The sequence below is a fragment of the Loxodonta africana genome, chromosome 7 (assembly GCF_030014295.1).
Source record: "Loxodonta africana isolate mLoxAfr1 chromosome 7, mLoxAfr1.hap2, whole genome shotgun sequence".
Taxonomy (NCBI): Eukaryota; Metazoa; Chordata; class Mammalia; order Proboscidea; family Elephantidae; genus Loxodonta; species Loxodonta africana.
In genome coordinates, this window is record NC_087348.1 from 73,400,586 (window position 1) to 73,421,184 (window position 20,599).

The 20,599-nt window shown below is 36.3% G+C and overlaps 1 protein-coding gene and 1 non-coding gene across 7 annotated transcripts in view; both read left to right on the forward strand.

The window, feature by feature from the left end:
* SBF2 (SET binding factor 2) overlaps nucleotides 1-20,599 on the forward strand; it is a 518,200-nt gene that overhangs the window by 305,994 nt on the left and 191,607 nt on the right. For all 6 annotated transcript variants that reach the window (XM_064288443.1, XM_064288439.1, XM_064288442.1 and 3 more), the window contains 2 exons: nucleotides 2,818-2,927; nucleotides 4,296-4,445. In XM_064288443.1, the coding sequence (XP_064144513.1) occupies nucleotides 2,818-2,927; nucleotides 4,296-4,445 (260 nt within the window). The remainder of the gene's footprint in view (nucleotides 1-2,817; nucleotides 2,928-4,295; nucleotides 4,446-20,599) is intronic.
* LOC111751263 (U6 spliceosomal RNA) lies at nucleotides 5,129-5,235 on the forward strand. Its single transcript, XR_002786353.1, has one exon. It is a non-coding gene; the product is annotated as a U6 spliceosomal RNA (small nuclear RNA).

Here is a 20,599-nt window from a genome sequence, read left to right on the forward strand (position 1 = left end):
TTTGCCATTATTTTCCTAAGAATTTAACAGCTTACCTTTAGTGTTGACTGGATATTCACATAGAAAAGGAAGACCTCTTAGAATAAGTAGTTACTTTTTTGAAAGGGCTGGTCATGTAATTTTAATATTCATACACTGGTTAAGTACTTTCTTTAAATATCCACATGGACAGATCAGAACCTTGTTTAAAATTTATTTTGCTTGAATTATGTTATTTGAGCTTTAGTTGTCCCTACACTATCTTTATGTAATCTTTTTAATTTCATTATTTTCAATCCAGATCAAATTCTTTTTTAGATGCACTGGAAGCAGGGAGAGAGGCACACATGACTCAGTATCTGGCCTTTCTGGCACTTCCTATAAAACCAGCAATAAAAACAACAACAACAACAAAAAGCAGGAGCTTCTGTCCAACTTTTTGGCTTGTCTGGGTTGATCAGAATCAGTCAGAGTTTCCCTTGTGCTGAAAATAACAAGTGTGAATGTTTCATTTCACATAAAAAAATAAATAAATAAACCTGTTGCCATCCAGTGTATTCCGGCTCATAGCGACTATACAGGGCAGAGTAGAACTGCCCAGCAGGGTTTCCAAGGAGCAAAGGCTGGTGGATTCGAACTGCCGACCATTTGGTTAGCAGCGAAGCTGTTAACCACTAAACCATCAGGGCTTATTTTATGTAATGCCCACTTAATATGTGTATAGAATTCCTCTGTCACTTAAAAGAGGCATTCAGAATTTTACATGTTAATTAGCTTCTACCTATTCCCTGGAGGGACCAGAGGACTTGTGATTGGCTGGAACTAGCATCTGAAAGCCAAAGCTTTAGAAAGGAAGTCCTGGGAAGTGAAGTGCCCAGAAACCAGGGTTGTTATCAAATATTAGAAAGCTAGTATTAGAATGCCACAACTGAGGATCTGGCCAATCCCCAAGGAATCAGTAGCTCCAAATGAAGAACTTTCTTCTGGGAGTGAACGAAGTTGTACTCTGCAAAGGAAAATAATAATTCCCCAATGGTCAACAGACTCATTATTTAAAAGTGGGTATTCTAATGGTTCAGACGAAAGAAAATTTAAAATACCACTAAAGAGACTTTGTTTTTTTTTTTTAAAGAGACTTAGAATTAAGAGTTTATAAACCTAACTTAAAGATGTTCCTTTCTCAATAAATTATATGGTATTGTTTGGAGACTCTGAGAAGTCTTGTACTCTAAAAATAGATTTCTATTTCAGCCTATGGCACTGACCACTCCTGGTTTTGTGGGAGGCACTGAGAGCCCAAAATTAAGAATGAGTGTTTCAGGCAGAAGAGCCATGTGAAATAAGCAACTTAGCCGTCATGATTATGCAGAAAATTAGTTATATGATTAAAAATGTTTTGAGGAAAACTGTAAAATTCAAGTGAGGACTGTAGTCTAATTAATTGTGTTGTTCTAATTAATTTCCTGATTCTGTTTAAGCAGTATAGTTATATAAGATGTTACCCACCATTGAGGGGAGCTGGGTAATGGGTACACGGGACATCACTGTACTGTTTTTGCAACTTGTGGGCCTATAGTTTTTTCAAAATAAAGTTTTTAAAATGACTTAAGGACATAAGGTTTTGTATTGAAGAAACAAATGGGGCATAATGAGTGACATATGGTAGTCTTTCTTGTTAGGTATGGAAAGAGGTGAAGGGACAGTACCCTTAGATTCCCAAGAGCAGCCATTAAATATAAGTAGTGTTTCTTTTTGGCTTAAATGATTGATACTACCTCTTTTGTACAAATCATATAGTTCTTTGTAAATTATACTGTTTTTTTTTTTTTTTGCTTGTTTTTTGCAGATACTACTTTCATTTATATCCTCGGTTTTTAATATTCTTTTAGGAGCCCTGATAGCATAGTGGTTAAGAGCTACAGCAATCTACTGCTGCTAACCAAAATATTCTTTAAAGGAGCCCTAGTTTTTTAGTGGCATAATGGTTAAGTTCTCGACTGGTAGCTGAAAGGTCGGGAGTTTGAATCCACCAACAGCTATGCAGGAGAAAAGACCTGGCAATCTGCTCCCGTAAAGATTACAGCCTTGAAAACCCGATGAGGCAGTTCTGCGCTGTCCTGTAGTGTCTCTGTGAGTGAGAATCAACTTGACAGCACACAACAACAGCATTCTTTTAATAAATTTAAGTAATTTTAACCAATATAATAGACTAGAATTATCCAGTGCTATGATAAAAGATGCTAATATAAGTTCACAGGACTGAAAAATGACTTTACTAAGCCAATATAGCAATCTTTTGGCCGTGATCATTTCTCTCTTTTTTTTTTTTTTTTACACTGCTTCTTCACTTCAAGTTCCCTCTACCCAAATTTGCAATATATAATTTTTTATGCTGTGTAGGTTTTTTTTTTTTTTCCAAATACCTTAGAAGTATCCATTTCTTTTCCTGTCAGTAGTCCTCTTGCTTATTATGAGCGTTAGCTTATTTTATCGCGGTCCTGTACCCCCAAACATTTCCTGTCAGTTTGTTTATCATTAATGTTTAAAACAGATGTTTACCTATGCTTAATATAATTTTACTTTGAATTAATTTGCCTGAGAGAGTTGTGTTTTTAGAATCCATCCTGTGAAATTATTCTCAAAAAGCTATTGACTAGCCTGACACTTCAAATGGAATCAGAATAGTGAAATGGAATACCTTCAGTGCCATGTAACAAGGGAAAAAATAAACTCTAAGTGTTGATCATGTAAAAACAGTCTTAAAATAATATTCCCCTTGCTTTTGTAATTGTCAGAGGAGTTTAATTTATTTGTGTTTTCATTATATTCCTTTACTAGTTTCGATAACGGATAAGGTGATGACAGTTTTCAACAGTGCGCAGAGACTGGAAGTTGTTAGAAACTGCATCTCATTTATATTTGAAAATAAAACTTTGGAGACTGAAAAGGTAATAAAATGCATTTCTTATTTCCCTTTCAGATTTACATGTTAGGTTGCCACCTGAGCTCTCCTTAAATTCTCTCCCTTCCTTATAAAATGGCCTTTCATTGTTTTGATAATTTTAAATGAATGGTGTCTAAGATTTAAAACTGTAAGCCAGGCTTATTTAGATAGCTGCCAGAGAAATATTGGTAGTAATTTTTTTTTTTTTTTTCATTTTCCTTAAACTCTTAAGCATTATTCTTTGAATCCTAATTTGGTATATTACTACGAAATTTCATATTTTAAATATAATTTGATTTGTTACAAAGAATCTAGTCAGAATATATGATAAATTGTAGAAACCGTAGTATTCAATTTAAATGTGCCTCCTTAAAGCACATTTTTTTTTTTTTTTTTGCCTCTTTCGATAACAACATGCTGAACATAATATAAACGTTTCTTGGTGACTCATTGTTGTAGTTCAGAACATCTATTACAAGGGGCTGGTAAAGCATGTACAAGTTTCTACCCTTATACTAAATGACCCCAGACCTCATTATGTTTTGAGGGTGTTTTTTTATTTATTTGTCTGATTTTTTTTTTCATTTTCTCTTACGGTTGAAGTGATAGATTATAGATTTTTTTTTTTTTTTTTTGCTTTCTTTGCTTTTAGCTTTCACATTCTGTTTCTTGTACCTGCCTATGACACTCTTCTAGTCTCCCACTCTCAGCCTTCTGCCCTCCTTCTCACTTGTTCTTTAGTTCTGCTTTTTTAGTTTTTTCAATTTAAATAAACTTATTATTGTATTCAAGTAAATTAAATAGGCCATAAATGGTGAACTAAAGGAAGTTTTCATGTGAGTGTTCTCATGATAAAGTAAAAGAGTTTAATACCTAAACCTAGAGATCTTCATTTTTATTGCTCTAGTCCTTTTTATTTCTTTATTATAATATTGAAATGAGAAGAGATCATAGAACTTTTTGGTTATAAATTAAAACTTAGTCATTAAATGGCCAACCACTTTTAAAGTATGAAATCTGTGTTTCTTGTCGTTTTTAATTTTCCTTCTGTTCTTGCCATGATGAAGTGACCAGTCATATAAAGAAGATACAAAGTTTTGATGAGTTTTTAAAAAAGTAAATTTAGTGCTTTTTCAATGTGCCACATAACTAATTCTGTTTATTTTTCATGCTGGGTGACAAATAAAAAAACTGCAAATTTATCTACTTTATAATTATTCTTAATATCAAATCAACTCTTCTTTAGTAGTTTATTTCTACTAATAATATTGTTAAATAGCTTGTAGGATGCATTTGAATTTTCAACATGATTTTTTAAAAGTTATTTTCTTCCAGTGGACCTTGTAATCACTTATACCTCTCTTGTCCTCAGACACTTCCTGCTGCCCTAAGAGCCCTGAAAGGAAAGGCAGCAAGACAGTGTCTTACAGATGAATTGGGTTTACATGTCCAGCAAAACCGGGCAATATTAGACCATCAACAGTTTGACTACATAATAAAGATGATGAACTGTACTCTACAGGTAATTTTTACTTCTTTCAGATTATTGCTTTTATTTGAGAATACTTCCCCACCCCCTGCCCCAGAGATTCAGTAATTACAAGTCTATGACGTTCTTGAGCCTTCCACAGCTAATAAGATGAAGAGCCAATAGCCATAACATTTCTGTAATTACTTGGCATAAATTTTAAGAGGTTTTCATTCATTCTTTGTTTTCTCTTGAAAAATACTATGTTATTTCACTATTTCTGTATGCAAACTCTGTAAAAATGGAAAGTCATTTTTAAAATGTTCACTTATCCAGATATGTAAGTGAAGATAAGACATTCTCTTAATGTCTATGCTTGCATCAGCCCTTTTCAGTCAGTTTTCAATTGTACCATTAAAGAAACAGGCACTGAATGGTGAACAATCTAAATGATAAATCAATTACTGAATTATTTACTAAATACTTCGTGTCTGTAAAATACAAAAAGTTATTTCCATTTGACTTCAGAATATGTTTATGATCTTACAGAAATAAACTTCTCCCAAAATAACGAAGACCCAATTTAGGAGAAGCAAATAATCTGGTTTCCCCATCCTAGTCTCTTTGTTAGATAGTCTATGACACTGGAAGCATATTCTTTACAGTTAATGCAAAAATCCTTCTCAAACCTATTGCACAAGGAGAAAGTGTAATTAAATATTAAGATTTCAAAAACTGTGCTCACTTCGGCAGCACATATACTGAAATTGGAAGGATACAGAGAAGATTAGCATAGCCCCTGCACAAGGATGACATGCAGATTCATGAAGCATTCCGTATTTTTAAAGTACCTGACACCAACATATTGGAGGAAAAATCAGATGAAAAAATTAAAAAAAATGAAGAAACCTTAAGAATTACGTGGGACTCTTATCAAGAGGAATAACCTACGAGTGATTAGAGTACCAGAATGGGGGGGGGGGGGAATAACAGGAAATACAGAGAGAGAATTATTGAAAATTTGTTATCAGAAAACTTCCCTGATATCGTGAAAGATGAGACGATATCTATCCAAAATGTTCCTCGAACCCCACACAAGGTAGACCCAAAAAGAAAGTCACCGAGACATAATCAAACTTGCCAAAACCAAAGATAAAGAGAGAATTTTAAGAGAAGCTAGGGATAAACGAAAAGTCACCTACAAAGGAGAGTCACTAAGACTAAGCTCAGACTGCTCTGCAGAAACCACGCAGGCAAGAAGGCAATGGGATGACATATATAAAGCCTTGAAGGAAAAAAATTGCCAACCAAGAATTATATATCCAGCAAAAGTGTCTCTCAAATATAATGGTGAAATTAGGACATTTACAGATAAACAGAAGTTAAGGGAATTTGCAAAAACCAAACCAAAATTATAAGAAATACTAAAGAGAGTCCTCCAGTTAGAAAATTAATAACATCCGATAACAACCCAAGACTAGAACATAAGACAGAGCAACCAGATAGCAACACAGATAGGGAATCACAAAAATAATGCTAAAACACTCAAAAAAGGGTAACAGAGACATCATTATGTAGATGATGACAACATTAAAACAAAAAAGAGGGACTAAAAAATAATATAGATCTTTTGTATGGAGAGGAGGTCAAGGTGATAGAAATAAAAGATTGGTTTAAGCTCATAAAAATAGGGGTAAATATTAAGGTAACCAAAAAGGAAACTAACAATCCTGCACATCAAAATAAAAAGCAAGAAAAACATAAAGACTCAGCAAATACAAAATCAACAACAATGAGAAAAAGAAAATATATAAAGAAAAACAACTGAGCACAGAAAATTAAGTGCAACAAAGAAACTGGCAAAAACACACAAAAAAAGACATCAAAATGTTAGCACTAAATTCATACTTATCCATAATTATGCTGAATGTAAATGGACTAAATGCACCAATAAGAGACAGAGTGGCAGAATGGATTAAAAAACATGATCCATCTATATTCTGCCTACAAGAGACACACCTTAGACTTAGAGACACAAACAAATTAAAACTCAAAGGATGGAAAAAAATACAGCAAGCAAACAACAATCGAAAAAGAGCAGGAGTGGCAGTATTAATTTCTGACAAAACAGACTTTAAAATCCACCACAAAGGATAAGAAAGGACACTATATAATGATTAAAGGGTCAATACACCAGGAGGATATAACCATAATAAGTATTTATGAACCCAACGACAGGGCTCCAAAATACATAAAAAACAAACTCTAAGAGCATTGAAAAGAGAGACAGCTCCACGATATTAGACGACTTTGAAACACCACTTTCGGTGAAGAACAGAACATCCAAAAAGAAGCTCAATAAAGACACAGAAGATCTAAATGCCACAGTCCATCAACTTGACCTCACAGACATATACAGAACACTTCATCCAACAGCAGCCAAGTATACTTTCTTTTCCACCGCGCATGGAACATTCTCCAGGATAGACTATGTATTAGGCCATAAAGCAAGCCTTAGCAGGATCTAAAGCATGGAAATATTACAAAGCATCTTTTCTGACCATAAAGCCATAAAAGTAGAAATCAGTAACAGAAAAAGCAAGGAAAAAAAATCGAATGCACGGAAACTGAACAACACCTTGCTCAAAAACTAGTGGGTTATAGAAGAAATTAAGTACAGAATAAAGAATTTCATAGAATCAAATGAGAATGAAAGCACATTCTACCAGAACCTTTGGGACACAGCAAAAGCAGTGCTCAGAGGTCAGTGTATAGCAATAAATGAACACATCCAAAAAGAAGAAAGGGCCAAAATCATAGAATTAACACTACAATTTGCACAAATAGCAGCAAAAGAAGCCCTTGGGCACCAGAAGAAAGGAAATAATAAAAATAAGAGCAGAATTAAATGTAATAGAGAATAGAAAAATTGAAAGAGTTAGCAAGACCAAAAGTTGGTTCTTTGAAAAGATCAACAAAATTGATAAACCATCGGCCAAACTGACAAAAGAAAAACAGAAGTGGAAGCAAAAAACCTAAATAAGAAATGAGATGGACGATATCACAACAGACCCAACTGAAATTAAAAGAATCATAACAGAATACTATGAAAAATTACACTCTAACAAATTAAAAAACCTAGAGGAATGGACAAATTTCTAGAAACATCTACCTACCTAAACTAACACAACAGAGGTAAAACAACTAAATAAACCTATAACAAAAGAAGAGATTGAAAAAGTGATTTAAAAAAAATCCCAACCAAAAAAAAAAGCCCTGGTCCTGACAGCTTCACTGGAGAATTCTACCAAACTTTCAGAGAAGAGTTAACAACACTACTACTAGAGGTATTTCAGAGCACAGAAAAGGATGGAATATTCCCAAAACTCATTCTATGAAGCCAGCAAAACCCTGATACCAAAACCAGGTGAAGACACCACAAGATTTCAAAAGCCATTTTTGTAACCCCGGAGAAAATAAACAAAATGCATTTTAAATACTGGCAAATTAGAAAACAAAATTTACAGGGTATAAGTAATAAATTTGGTAGAGAAAAACCCAAGAATTGTCAGCATACTCCTAAAAAAAAAAAAAAAGTGTAGAAATTTGCATTTTCAGATATCAAAATTAATTTAAGATTATAGTAATTAAGACAGGGTGGTACTGGCACATTCATAAACAGGTTGACCAATAGAACAGAATAGAGAGCCCAGAAACAGACTCACACATATAGGAAAACTTGATTTATGACGGAGTTGCCATTTCACATCAATGGCAAAAACACGGGTGATTCCATAAGTGGAACTGAGACAATTGGGTTACTGTGTATTAACTTGTACACAAAAAATGTGCAGATATCTCACGTCACACACAAAAATCACTTCCACATGGATTAAAGCCTTAAATATGAAAAGCCAAATTTTAGAACTTTTAGAACACAACAACGCAAGAAATATCGTTATGACTTCAAGGTAGGAAAAGATTTGTTAAGTCATAAATAATGCCAACTATAAAAAAAAGATTGACACATTTGATTGCATGAAAATTAAGAACTTCTGTTCATCAAAGATAACCTAAAGAGGGTAAAATGCAAACCTCAGAGTGACAGATCCTTGCAGAGCTTGTAACTACCAACAAATTAGTACCCAGATTGTAAAGAACTACAAATCAATAAGAAAAGACAAACAACACAGTTTTAAAATGGGTAAAAGTATCTCAGAGAAAAGGAAACTCACTTGGACAATAAATGTATAAAAAGATGACGTAAAAAATAAAGAAGAAATGTATCGATAAATACAAATTAAAACCACAATGAAATAGCATTTTGCACCCATTATTTGGCAAGGATTTAAAAAGCTGATTTAACAACAAGTGTTGCCAAAAATTTGTAACAAATGGAGTATGTAAACAGTGCTGATGAGAGTTTAAATTATATAACCACTTCGGAAAAGATTTTGCCATTAGCTTATATAGCTGAATATGAACATACTCTGTGACCCAGTGATTCCAATCCTAGAGGAGCTCCCGCATACACCAGGAAACATGTACAAAAATGTTCATAGCAGCGTTGTCTGAAATAAAGAAAATTGAAAACAACTAACATGCTTACCCACAATGATGTTGTTAGGTGTGTTTAGTCGATTCCGATTTGTAGCAACCCTGTATACAACAGAACAAAATACTGCCCAGCCCTGCACCATTCTCAGAATCCTTGCTGTTTGAGACCACTGTTGCAGCCACTGTGTTAATCTAGTTTGTTGAGGGTTGCCTTTATTTGCTAATCCTCCACTTTACCAAGCACGATGTCCTTCTCCAGGGACAGGTCTTTCCTGATAACATATCCAAAGTACATGAGACAAAGTCTCACCATGTTCACTTCTGAGAAGCATTCTGGCCATACTTCTTCCAAGACAGATTTGTTTGTTCTTCTGGCATTCCATGGTATATTCAGTATTCCTTGCCAACACCGTAATTCAACATACAGATTGAGCAAGTATGGTAAAAGGATACAACCGACATACACGTTTTCTGATTTTAAACCGTGCAGTATCCCCTTGTTCTGTTCAAACAACTGCCTTTTGATCTACATACAGATTCCGTATGAACACAAGTGTTCTGGAATTCCCATTCTTTGCAATGTTATCCGTAATTTCTTATGATCCACACAGTCGAATGCCTTTGTATAGTCGGTAAACATCTTTCTGGTATTTGCTGCTTTCAGCCAAGATCCATCTGACATCAGCAATAATATCCCTCATTCCACATCCTCTTCTGAATCTGGCTTGAATTTCTTAGTCTGGAAGCTGTGTTGAAACCTGTCCACCATGGGTGACCCTACTGTTATTTGAAATACTGGTGGCATAGCTTCCAGTATCACAGCAACATGTAAGCCACCACAGTATGACAGACTGACAGATGAGTGATGGAATCAGCAATAGACTAGGTGGATAAATTATGGTGTCTTCTTACAATACTTTTTTTTCTTACAATACAATTAGGCAGAGAAAATGAATGAACTGCAGCAGTGCCAAAAAATAAGGCAGGGGAGCAATTCAATTACAGTATATACCTACTCCTCACTTACAGACTGTCTTGTTATCTGAGAATGTCTTAGGGTACTGCAATTAAATCTTTTTACAAGGCACATTTACCTTCTCAAAATCAACTTCAGAGTATCTTTCTCAGAAATTCTAGCTTAATATCTGCAGTGATTCAATCTAGCATCAAAAATGTAATAACAAGCAGTTTTTAGGTTGCATAGGGAATTGACAAGATAAGAAATGATTCACTTTTACTGGAATTACATTCTGTAGCAGTTAAGAGACTAGCTATAATATTTTATTGTACCAAAAATGGAAAGCAACCTAAATGTTTACCATTTGGATGTTTGTTAAAATAATTGTGGCACGGCTCTTCTTTGGCATACTGTTCATCTACTAAAAAGAAAGAAGTACCTGGAAAAACTTCCATTATGTATTACAAGTTCAACAAGAAGGAAGTTATGTAAGTACGATATGATTCTATTTTTTACCTAAAATTACATGTATGTATGTGTGTGAGATATGTGTATGTATAAAAATAAAGTAAAAATCTGGAAGAATATTTACACAAAATCCTTTGCAGTGTTTTTCTCTGGAAAAATAGGATTAGAAAAAATTTTTACTTATAATTTAAACTTTTAAATTTTATAAAATATATAACAAGCATATATTATTTTTATAATAAAGATTCTCATTTTTGTAGAAGGTTAATGAAAACTCTTATAAGAAGAATAAAACATCGTAAATATATCCTAAGAAAAGCCACGTGTCTTTTGTTACTTTCTTGTTCTAGAGAATGAAGGAGTAGGATTAACAGATCAAGGTCTGTAGAAGCCCTAAAGTTAGATAATTCCCCGATTCTCTTTATATATATAAAAATAGATCCTGTGCTTCATTCCAGCACATTATATAGAGGTTCTTCTCAGTTATAAATGGACTCAGATGTCATGTTCTTATTTTAATGCGTTATTTATTGCCAACTTGGGATTTATTAATACTTACGTTCTTGTTACACCAATGTACTTGTGGGGATTTAACATGACATTCTGAACATTTTTTAGAAAAACATAGAGTTTCAAGACAGAGAGGCCAAACATCTGTGTTGATGTTTTAAGAAAGAAACATTAATGAAATGAACTAATTTTTAGATGGTGATTCAAAACTTCAGTGACTTTTGCTTTTCGTGACCTAGACGTTATTATTTCTTTCCTCTTCTCAAGGGAAAATTAAATAGAATGTGAGTACTGCCAAGGGGCTATTTTGTTTATCAGGTTCTTTCAATGCCAAGATAATTTTTCAAAGCAGTGCTTTACAGAGGTTATAGATTATTCCAACATACCATCTCATTTCAAAGAAGTAATCATATTTTAGTATTTTTTTGTAACTGAGATTACTAAAAATCTATCAACAAAAACCAAAACAAAACATGGCCTTAACACTTTCCATTTCAGCAGATATAGGATTAAAACCTTTTATCTGTCAAGATTTTAGCTAATTTCTTTTTTTAGCTAATATTTTTAAACAATAAATTATCTTTTTTTTTTTAATTTAGAAATCCAGTGAAGGTCTCCATTGCCAGCGTTTTACTAGACCACGTGCTATGAAAGACTTTCTCACCAATATAGAATGGGTTTTAGAAAATTTCAAAAAAAATAATTTTAGTTATGTTGATATTTCCCAAGAAGAAAAGAAAATCTCTAATATGCTCCCCCCCTCCCCGCTACTTGAGAAAAGAACAAATAGAGGAAACCAGAGCCCTGAGTAAATAACAATTGGGAGTTTGTAACCACAATTGAGCCTTGGCCCAAGTAAGGAGAGCTAGCTGAACCTGAGATTTTTGAATTAGAATTGGACACTGGAAAAGGAATAATCCCTACCCAGTAGCATGGTCCCCACCCTTGACTCCAAGTTCTTTCTGGAGTAACGCATTCCCAATATAGGCAGTCAGAATTCCCACAGGTTAAATTCAATGAAGTATGAACTCAGAATTAAAAAAAGATCAAACATACAAGGAAATGAGCCAGTATGAATTACTGTCAACAGAAACAATCAAAACAGATTTTGGCCCTTCCAAAAACTTATATAATTATCCAGTTTGAACATATGATAATTAAAATATTGAAATAAATAGATGAGTAAATACAGAATGAACAAATACCAAGACACTAACAAAAATGGCCGGGTTCATTTACACAATAATAAAAACTCAAAGTGGAAGATTCAGTATAGTTAGGATATCAGTTCTCCACAAATTGATCTGTAGATTAAATGCAATCTCAATCAGCATTCCAGCAATGCTGTATTAAATATCATGACAATCAACAAAATGTTCCGTGTGTCCACAGATGATAGTTTTAGCAGAATTGTGGATAGGAGAAACAAATCTCTATCTAGAGTAGGTATCTGTTCCAATAAGAACAAAGTGCTACCCCTTCAATGATGGAAATGGTACAGTGTAATCACCTTGTGTGGTTGGCTGGGTCTCCCCAGGAAATTGGGCTACACTGGGGCTTGGTTTTGGTCACTAAATAGTAGCTGTTGTCACATCCATTTTAGTAAGTGGAAGTCTGTGTTACCCATGCATAACCTCCATACCTTGCCACCATGGCCACTTATTCATGGACCCCTTGTGAAAGGACAGTGTTGCTATGGAGGGAAGCTGACTCACACTGAAAGTGTCCACCTAATTATTAAAATATTCCTCCACTGAGTTTCCTCTTTGGTAAGCGTTCATGTGGGATATAAACATTTTCATACTATGTGATCATTCATAGAGGACTATCCACATACCTTCTCCCCAGACCTCCTTGTTAATCTCCAGTGTTTTTTTCCAGGTCTCTGGCCATCCAGTTAAACCATTAGCCACTGCCCATAAATTAGATGCAGTCATACCTCTGGCCATCTCCCCTTCCAGGCAAAATTAACAATCCAATACAGTGCTCAAAGTTCTGCCCACTAATGGGGTTTCTTTCATTATTGTCCTTTATAGCCACCCAAGAGTGGAGCTATAGTTCTGTAACTGTCTGCTTTTAGGTACTGTCATCATATCATGCAGAGATATATGTAAACAAGGCCCAAATTTTCCTTCTTTAATCAGCTGGAAGAGCACTCTTCACAGACCTAGGATGAATTGAGAGAGAGGAGGAAGTGTGGCAGGAGTATTGGCCATAGGTATTTAGGACATTTGCTGTTACAACTTGTGCCTTTAGAGCTTGTTTGGGCCTGATTTTGTGTATTCCACTTCTGCTTGATACTGGAGTGCTTTTGTGTACATTTAACTTTATAGCTTGTTGTTAGGTGCCTTCAGGTCAGTTTTCGACTCATAAAAACCCCAGGTGCCCCATAGGGTTCTCTAAGCTGTAATTTTAGGATTTTCTAAGCTATAGTCTTTATGGGAGCAAGCCACCAGGTCTTTTTCCCTTGGAACCACTGGGTAGGTTCAAACCTTTTGTTTAGCAGCTGATCGCTTAACCATTGTGCTATGGCCACTGTTTCATGGACATCTGTTCCATGATAGGTAGCTCAGGTTACATGCTAACTTCATGGCCCTGAGTCTGTTGTTCTTTACTAGGTTCCGTAGGAATCCAGAAGCTGTTTCTCAAAGGAGACTAGTAATCTGTAGAGGATGGCATAGTTTTGCTCCAAAAGGTTTCTGCTGTAGTGAGGTCAAAAATGACAGATGAGGCAGTTCCAAACTCCTGCCCCTCCAAAGAAATAATCAAAAACCAAACAAAAGCTGTCAGAGCTAACTTTGTCAGAATTCTCAAAAGTCAAAGGTTTACAACAACCAAGCAAACACTGAATCCTGTCGTTCAAGAAAATCTCTTGTCAAAACACTTAACTGAACACAAGCTAAGGAAGCAGAGACTTCAGTGGTGACACACAACAAGGGATACAGTAAGAAGGATCCAAGCAAAAACTCTACACTGGCTGGTAGATCATAGTGGTGTTTGGGACCTCCATGAATTAGTGTCATTTCAGAACCTGTATACAGAAGCCCCCGACCCCCCAAATTCCCTTCCCCAATGCATAGTAGTCATAGCAAATTCTAGTAAATGTCCATATACTCATTGGGGAAGGCTAGGAGGTAGATTGAGAGTATAATTTTTGTCTGTGTACCAGAGTCCTTAAGGAGACCCAGCCTTGTCTTCACGGGAATGGCCCTGGGTCTACGAACTAGTTCAAGTCTAGGAATTGACAGAGGGGCTCTGATGCTCTATTGTAGTAACTCAAATCCTGCTATTGTTTACCAGACAATATTTCTACTAATACAAATCAAATATGACTTTAGTAGGCTATTTCAGACCTAGGCACATTATGATCAAGTAACAAATATCCACTTAAGAACCCTGCCCATCTTTTCTCTAGCAGTTAAGTGCTACCATTTTTCCACTGTCACCCTAAAATCTATTATCCCCACTGAAGTCAGGAAGATCAGCTTGATAGCACTATGATTCATGGCCTGCAGAAAGCAGTCGTCAGAGAACATTTTATGGATGCCAGACTCTTCTCACCAGTGTATTTCTTGTAGCCTTCATGAAGGAGGTATCCCTCTGGACCTTCCCAGGAAAGAGAGAGTGGGTGGGCAGGTCTTACATAATAAATGTATTGTAGCATTTTTATGTCACTAAGCCTTTGGATATCTTCCTCTACAGTATAGCAAGAAAGTTCCACATTTTAGTTTTATATACTGTAGTCCACTTTTGCTTTCAGACACCAGTTAACCAACCAATTTCAGAGCCACTAGTACATTGTATCCAGACTTGCTGCTTAGTACACCCATATCATTAAATTTAGCCTAATCCAACATGATATTCCTTCCACCCTGATCTAGCACCTTTAAGATCATTTCACATACATATTCTCCAGATTTATGTCAAAATAAATCTGCAAAATGTTGTAATTTTTTGGTGTGTTTGGAACCTGTTCATGGATCCCACTTTATACTAATCCCTTAGAGTCTGGTTACAGTTCTAAAACCAAGGAGAGGTGTCGGGAGTAAATCCCGAGGTGGATAGGCAGTTCCCTGCAGACTACCTCAGAGGACGACATTTAGCTTTAGTATGTCAGAAGGACTTTATTTTTGAAAAATACTTTTTGCCAGGTATAGAATATTAGGTTGATAGCTTATTTCTTTTGGTACTCTAAAGATATTTTTCACTGTCGTGCTTGCATTGTTTTCATTGAGAAACCTTGTTTTATCCTTTATTTCTCTGTACTTAGTGTTTCATTTTCTCTGGCTGCTTTTAAGGTTTTCTCTTTACCACCGATTTTCAGCAGTTTGATTATGATGCTTCTTACTGTCTTTCTTCATGTTTCTTGTGCTTGGGGTTTGTCATGGATTGAATTGTGTCTCCAAAAAATATCTGTCAACTTGGCTAGGCCATGATTCCCAGTATTGTGTGATTGTCCAATATTTTTTCATCTGATTTGATTTCACTATGTGTTGTAAATCCTATCTCTATGATATTAAGGCAGTGGGATTATCGGCAGTTATGTTAATGAGGCAGGACTCAATTTATAGGATTAGGTTTTGTCTTAAGCCAATCTCTTTTGAGATACAAAAGAGAGAAGCAAGCAAAGACATGGGAACCTGATACCACCAAGAAAGCAGCGCTGGGGGCAGAGCGTGTCCTTTGGATCTGGGGCTCTTGCATGGAGAAGCTCCTGGTCAAGGGCAAGATTGATGAGAATGACTTTCCTCCTAAGCCGACAGAGAGAGAAAGCCTTTCCCTGGGGCTGATGCCCTGAATTTGGACTTCCAGCCTACTAGACTGTGAGAAGATAAAGTTCTGTTTCTTGATGCCATCCACTTGTGGTATTTCTATATAGCAGCACTAGATAACTGGACCAATGAGCAACATCATGATAAACAGAGAAACGATTGAAGTTGTCAAGAATTTAATTTTACTGGGATCCACAATCAACACCCATGGAAGCAGCAATCAAGAAATCAAACGAGGAGGCGGAGCCAAGATGGCAGAATAGACAGACACTTCTGGTGAGCCTACTTTACAACAAAGACGTGAACAAACAAGTGAAATGAGTATATTTGTGACAAGCTGGGAGCCTTGAACATCAAAGGCAAGCTTAGAAAATGAACCGAGGGCCGGGAGAGGAAGAGACCTTTCAGAAGTGGAGAGGAGTTACTGGACCTGAATCGAGGGGAGCCCTCAAGCACCGTTCCTGGAGCAGCAGTGGCGGCAGCAGGCTGGTACTAGCGTTCAGCTGCAGTTCCCTCAGAGAGAAGCAGCCAGCCGCACAGCCTACTCACACCTCCGGAACCTGAGAAGAACGGCGCTCTTGGCAAAAGCTAAGTATTTGCATATATTTTCCCGCGCCCCCCCCCACCCCCAAGCCAGCTTCAGCACCTGAATCCCTGGGCCTCTGATAGGCCCTGTTGAGCACCTAACCATCCTCCGAGCCGTGGGGAAGGAAAAAAATTGCAACTGGGATAAAAGATAATTTGCTAGGTCTGTTAACTGGGGGAGCTCAGGACAGAAGCAGCTCTTGTCCAGGCATAAACCGTCCGTGGACCTTGAGCACCTTTCCCTTCTGCACGGACCTGTGTGGGCCTATTTCGGGAGAATAGGCCATTGTTGGCAAACTCCAACTGTTTCAGCTGTGTGGTGGCGAGGTGGGTGTTTGACGTTTGACACTGCCTATTAAACAAGGTCCTCACCTACCCGCATCAGGGACCTAAGGACTGGTAGCTCCACTCAGGTGACCCACCCACCTGCGACAGAGGTCCAGAGATAACTGGTACCTCCCAGTCCTTGCAACCAAAAACTTTGGGTGCCCATGGTCCCTCTGCAGAACCCACCCACCAGCACGCTCTAGGGAACAGGGAGGCATCTTCCTCAGAGACACCCAGGGGTCAGTTCTCAGCCCCCTGCCTTGTTCAGAGCGTGACCCCCTGCTGCAATCAGATACGGGTATATACGCCAATCACCCCTGCCCCTCTAAGACTGTAGGACAGAACCTATACCACACACTTGATGATCAGCTACCTGGAAACCTGAGCTGCATTCATACAAGAAAACTGAATGGACTGCTAGACTGATATACCTGATAACAGCTTTAGCCAGCTGGGGACAGGACACCAGAGCTCCAAAGGCGAAAGTAATCAATCTAGCTCACTTAAGCAACCCATAGGGGTATACCAAAACAAAACAAAGCAAGAAGCTACGACACAGTAAGCAAGCATAAACTAATACATTAACTTATAGATGGCTCAAAGACAACAGCCAATATCAAGTCACATAAAGAAGGACCATGATCACCTGAACAAACTTTCAAAACAAAGAATCCAGGGATCTTCTAGATGACAGTGCATTCCTGGAATTACCAGATGCAGAATACAAAAGTTTAATATACAGAACCCTTCAAGACATCAGGAAGGAAATAAGGCAATATGCAGAACAAGCCAAGGAACACACAGGTAAAGCAACTGAAGAAATTAGAAAGATTATTCAGGAACATAATGAAAAGTTTAATAAGCTGGAAAAATCCATAGACAGCAATCAGAAATTCAGAAGATTAACAATAAAATTACAGAATTAGACAACTCAATAGAAAGAGGAGCAGAATTGAGCAAGTGGAAGCTAGAATTTCTGAATTCGAAGATAAGTCACTTGGCATTAATACATTTGCAGAAAAATCAGATAAAAGAATTAAAAAAAAATGAAGAAACCTTAAGAATCATGTGGAACTCTATCAAGAGAAATAACCTACGAGTGATTGGAGTACCAGAACAGGGAGGGATAACAGAAAATACAAAGAAAATTATTGAAGATTTGTTGGCAGAAAACTTCCCTGATGTTCTGAAAGGTGAGAAGATATATATCCAAAATGCTGATCGAACTCCACATAAGGTACATCTGAAAAGAAAGTCACCAAGACATATCATAATCAAACTTGCGAAAACCAAAGATAGAGAATTATAAGAGCAGTGAGGGATAAACGAAAAGTCACCTACAAAGGAGAGCCAATAAGAATAAGCTCGGACTATTCGACAGAAACCATACAGGCAAGAAGGCAATGGGATGACATATTTTAAAAATTGAAGGAAAAAAACTGCCTGCCAAGAATCATATATCCATCAAAACTGTCTCTTAAATATGAAGGTGAAATTAAGATATTTCCAGATAAACACAAGTTGAGGGAATTCGTAAAAAGCAAACCAAAACTAAAAGAAATACTAAAGGGAGTTCTTTCGTTAGAAAATCAATAATACCAGCTATCAACCCAAGACTAGAACACTGGGCAGAGCAATAAGAAGTCAACCCAGACAGGGAAATCCAAAAAAAAAACAAGCAAGACTATAAAAAAAAAAAAAAAACCAAAACAGGGTAACAGCGATGTTATTATATAAAAGGAGACAACATTAAAATAATAAAGAGGGCCTAAGAAATGTAATCATACACCTTCCATATGGAGAGGAAGATACAGCAATAGAAAGAAATAAAAGCTAAGCTTAAATTTAGAAAAATAGGGGTAAATAATAAGGTAATCACAAAGGAGACAAACTATCCTACTCATCAAAATAAAATACGAGGGAAAAATACAGGCTCAGCAGAAACAAAACAACAACAAATATGAGGAAAGGACAATATATAAAGAAAACCTACTCGGCACATAAAATCAAGTGGGAAAAAGAAACTGTCAACAACACACAAAAAAAGACATCAAAATGATGGCACTAAATTCGTACCTATCCATAATTAACCTGAATGGACTAAATGCACCAATAAAGAGACAGAGAGTGGCAGAATGGATTAAAAAAGAAAACAGAATGGATTAAAAAACACGCTGCCTCCAAGAGACACACCTTATACTTAGAGACACAAACAAACTAAAACTCAAAGGATGGAAAAAAATATATCAAGCAAACGACAATCAAAAAACAGCAGGAGTGGCAATATTAATTTCTGACAAAATAGACTTTAAAGTTAAATCCATCAGAAAAGATAAGGAAGGACACTATATAATGATGGAAGGGACAATATACCGAGAAGATATAACCATATTAAATATTTATGCACCCAATGACAGGACTCCAAGATACATAAAACAAAGTCTATCAGCATTGAAAAGTGAGATAGGCAACTCCACAATAATAGTAGGAGACTTCAACATACCACTTTTGGTGAAGGACAGGACATCCAGAAAGAAGCTCAATAAAGACATGGAAGATCTAAATGTGACAATCAACCAACTTGACCTTGTAGACATGTACAGAACACTCCACCCAACAGCAACCAAGTATACTTTCCTTTCTAGTGCACATGGAACATTCTCTAGGATAGACCACATATTAGGTCATAAAGCAAGCCTTAGCAGAATCCAAAACATTGAAATATTTCAAAGCATCTTCTCTGACCGTAAGGCCATAAAAGTAGAAATCAATAACAGGAAAAGCAGGGAAAAGAAATCAAGCACTTGGAAACTGAACAATACCCTGCTCAAAAGAGACTGGATTATAGAAGACATTAAGTATGGAATAAAGAAATTCAGAGAATCCAATGAGAATGAAAACACTTCCTATCAGAACCTTTGGGACACAGCAAAAGCAGTGCTCAGAGGCCAATTTATATCAATAAGTGCACACATCCAAAAAGAAGAAAGGGCCAAAATCATAGAATTATCCCTACAACTTGAACAAATAGAGAGCAACAAAAGAAACCCACAGGCACCAGAAGAAAACAAATAGTAAAACTTAGAGCTGAACTAAATGAAATAGAAAACAGGAAAACAATTGAAAGAATTAACAAGACCAAAAGCTGGTTTTTTGAAAAAATCAACCAAATTGATAAACCACTGGCCAAACTGACAAAAGGAAAACAGGGGAGGAAGCAAATAACCCGAATAAGAAATAAGATGGATATTACAACAGACCCAAATGCAATTAAAAGAATCATATCAGAATACTATGAAAAACTATACTCAAACAAATTTGAAAACCTAGAAGAAATGAATTCCTAGAAACACACTATGTACCTAAACTAACAGAAACAGAGGTAGACCAACTAAATAGACCCATAACATAAGAAGAGATTGAAAAGGGAATCCACAAACTCCCAACAAAAAAAGCCCTGGTCCAGACGGCTTCACTGCACAGCTCTACCAAACTTTCAGAGAAGAGTTAACACCACTAGGACTAAAGGTATTTCAGAGCACAAAAAAGGACCGAATACTACCAAACCCATTCTATGAAGCCACCATATCCCTGATACCAAAACCAGGTAAAGACACCACAAAAAAAGAAAATTATAGACCTATGAACATAGATGCAAAAATCCTCAACAAAATTCTAGCCAATAGAATTCAACAACATATCCAAAAAATAATTCACCATGACCAAGTGGGATTCATATCAGGTATGCAGGGAGGGTTCAACATTAGAAAAACAATTAATGTAATCCACCACATAAATAAAACAAAAGACAAGAATCACATGATTTTATCAATTGATGCAGAAAAGGCATTTGAGAAAGTTCAACACTCATTCATGATAAACACTGTCAGCAAAATAGACATAGAAGGAAAATTCCTCAACATAATAAAGGGCATTTATACAAAGCCAACAGCCAACATCACCCTAAATGGAGAGAGCCTGAAAACATTCCCATTGAGATCGGGAACCAGACAAGGATGCCCTTTATCACC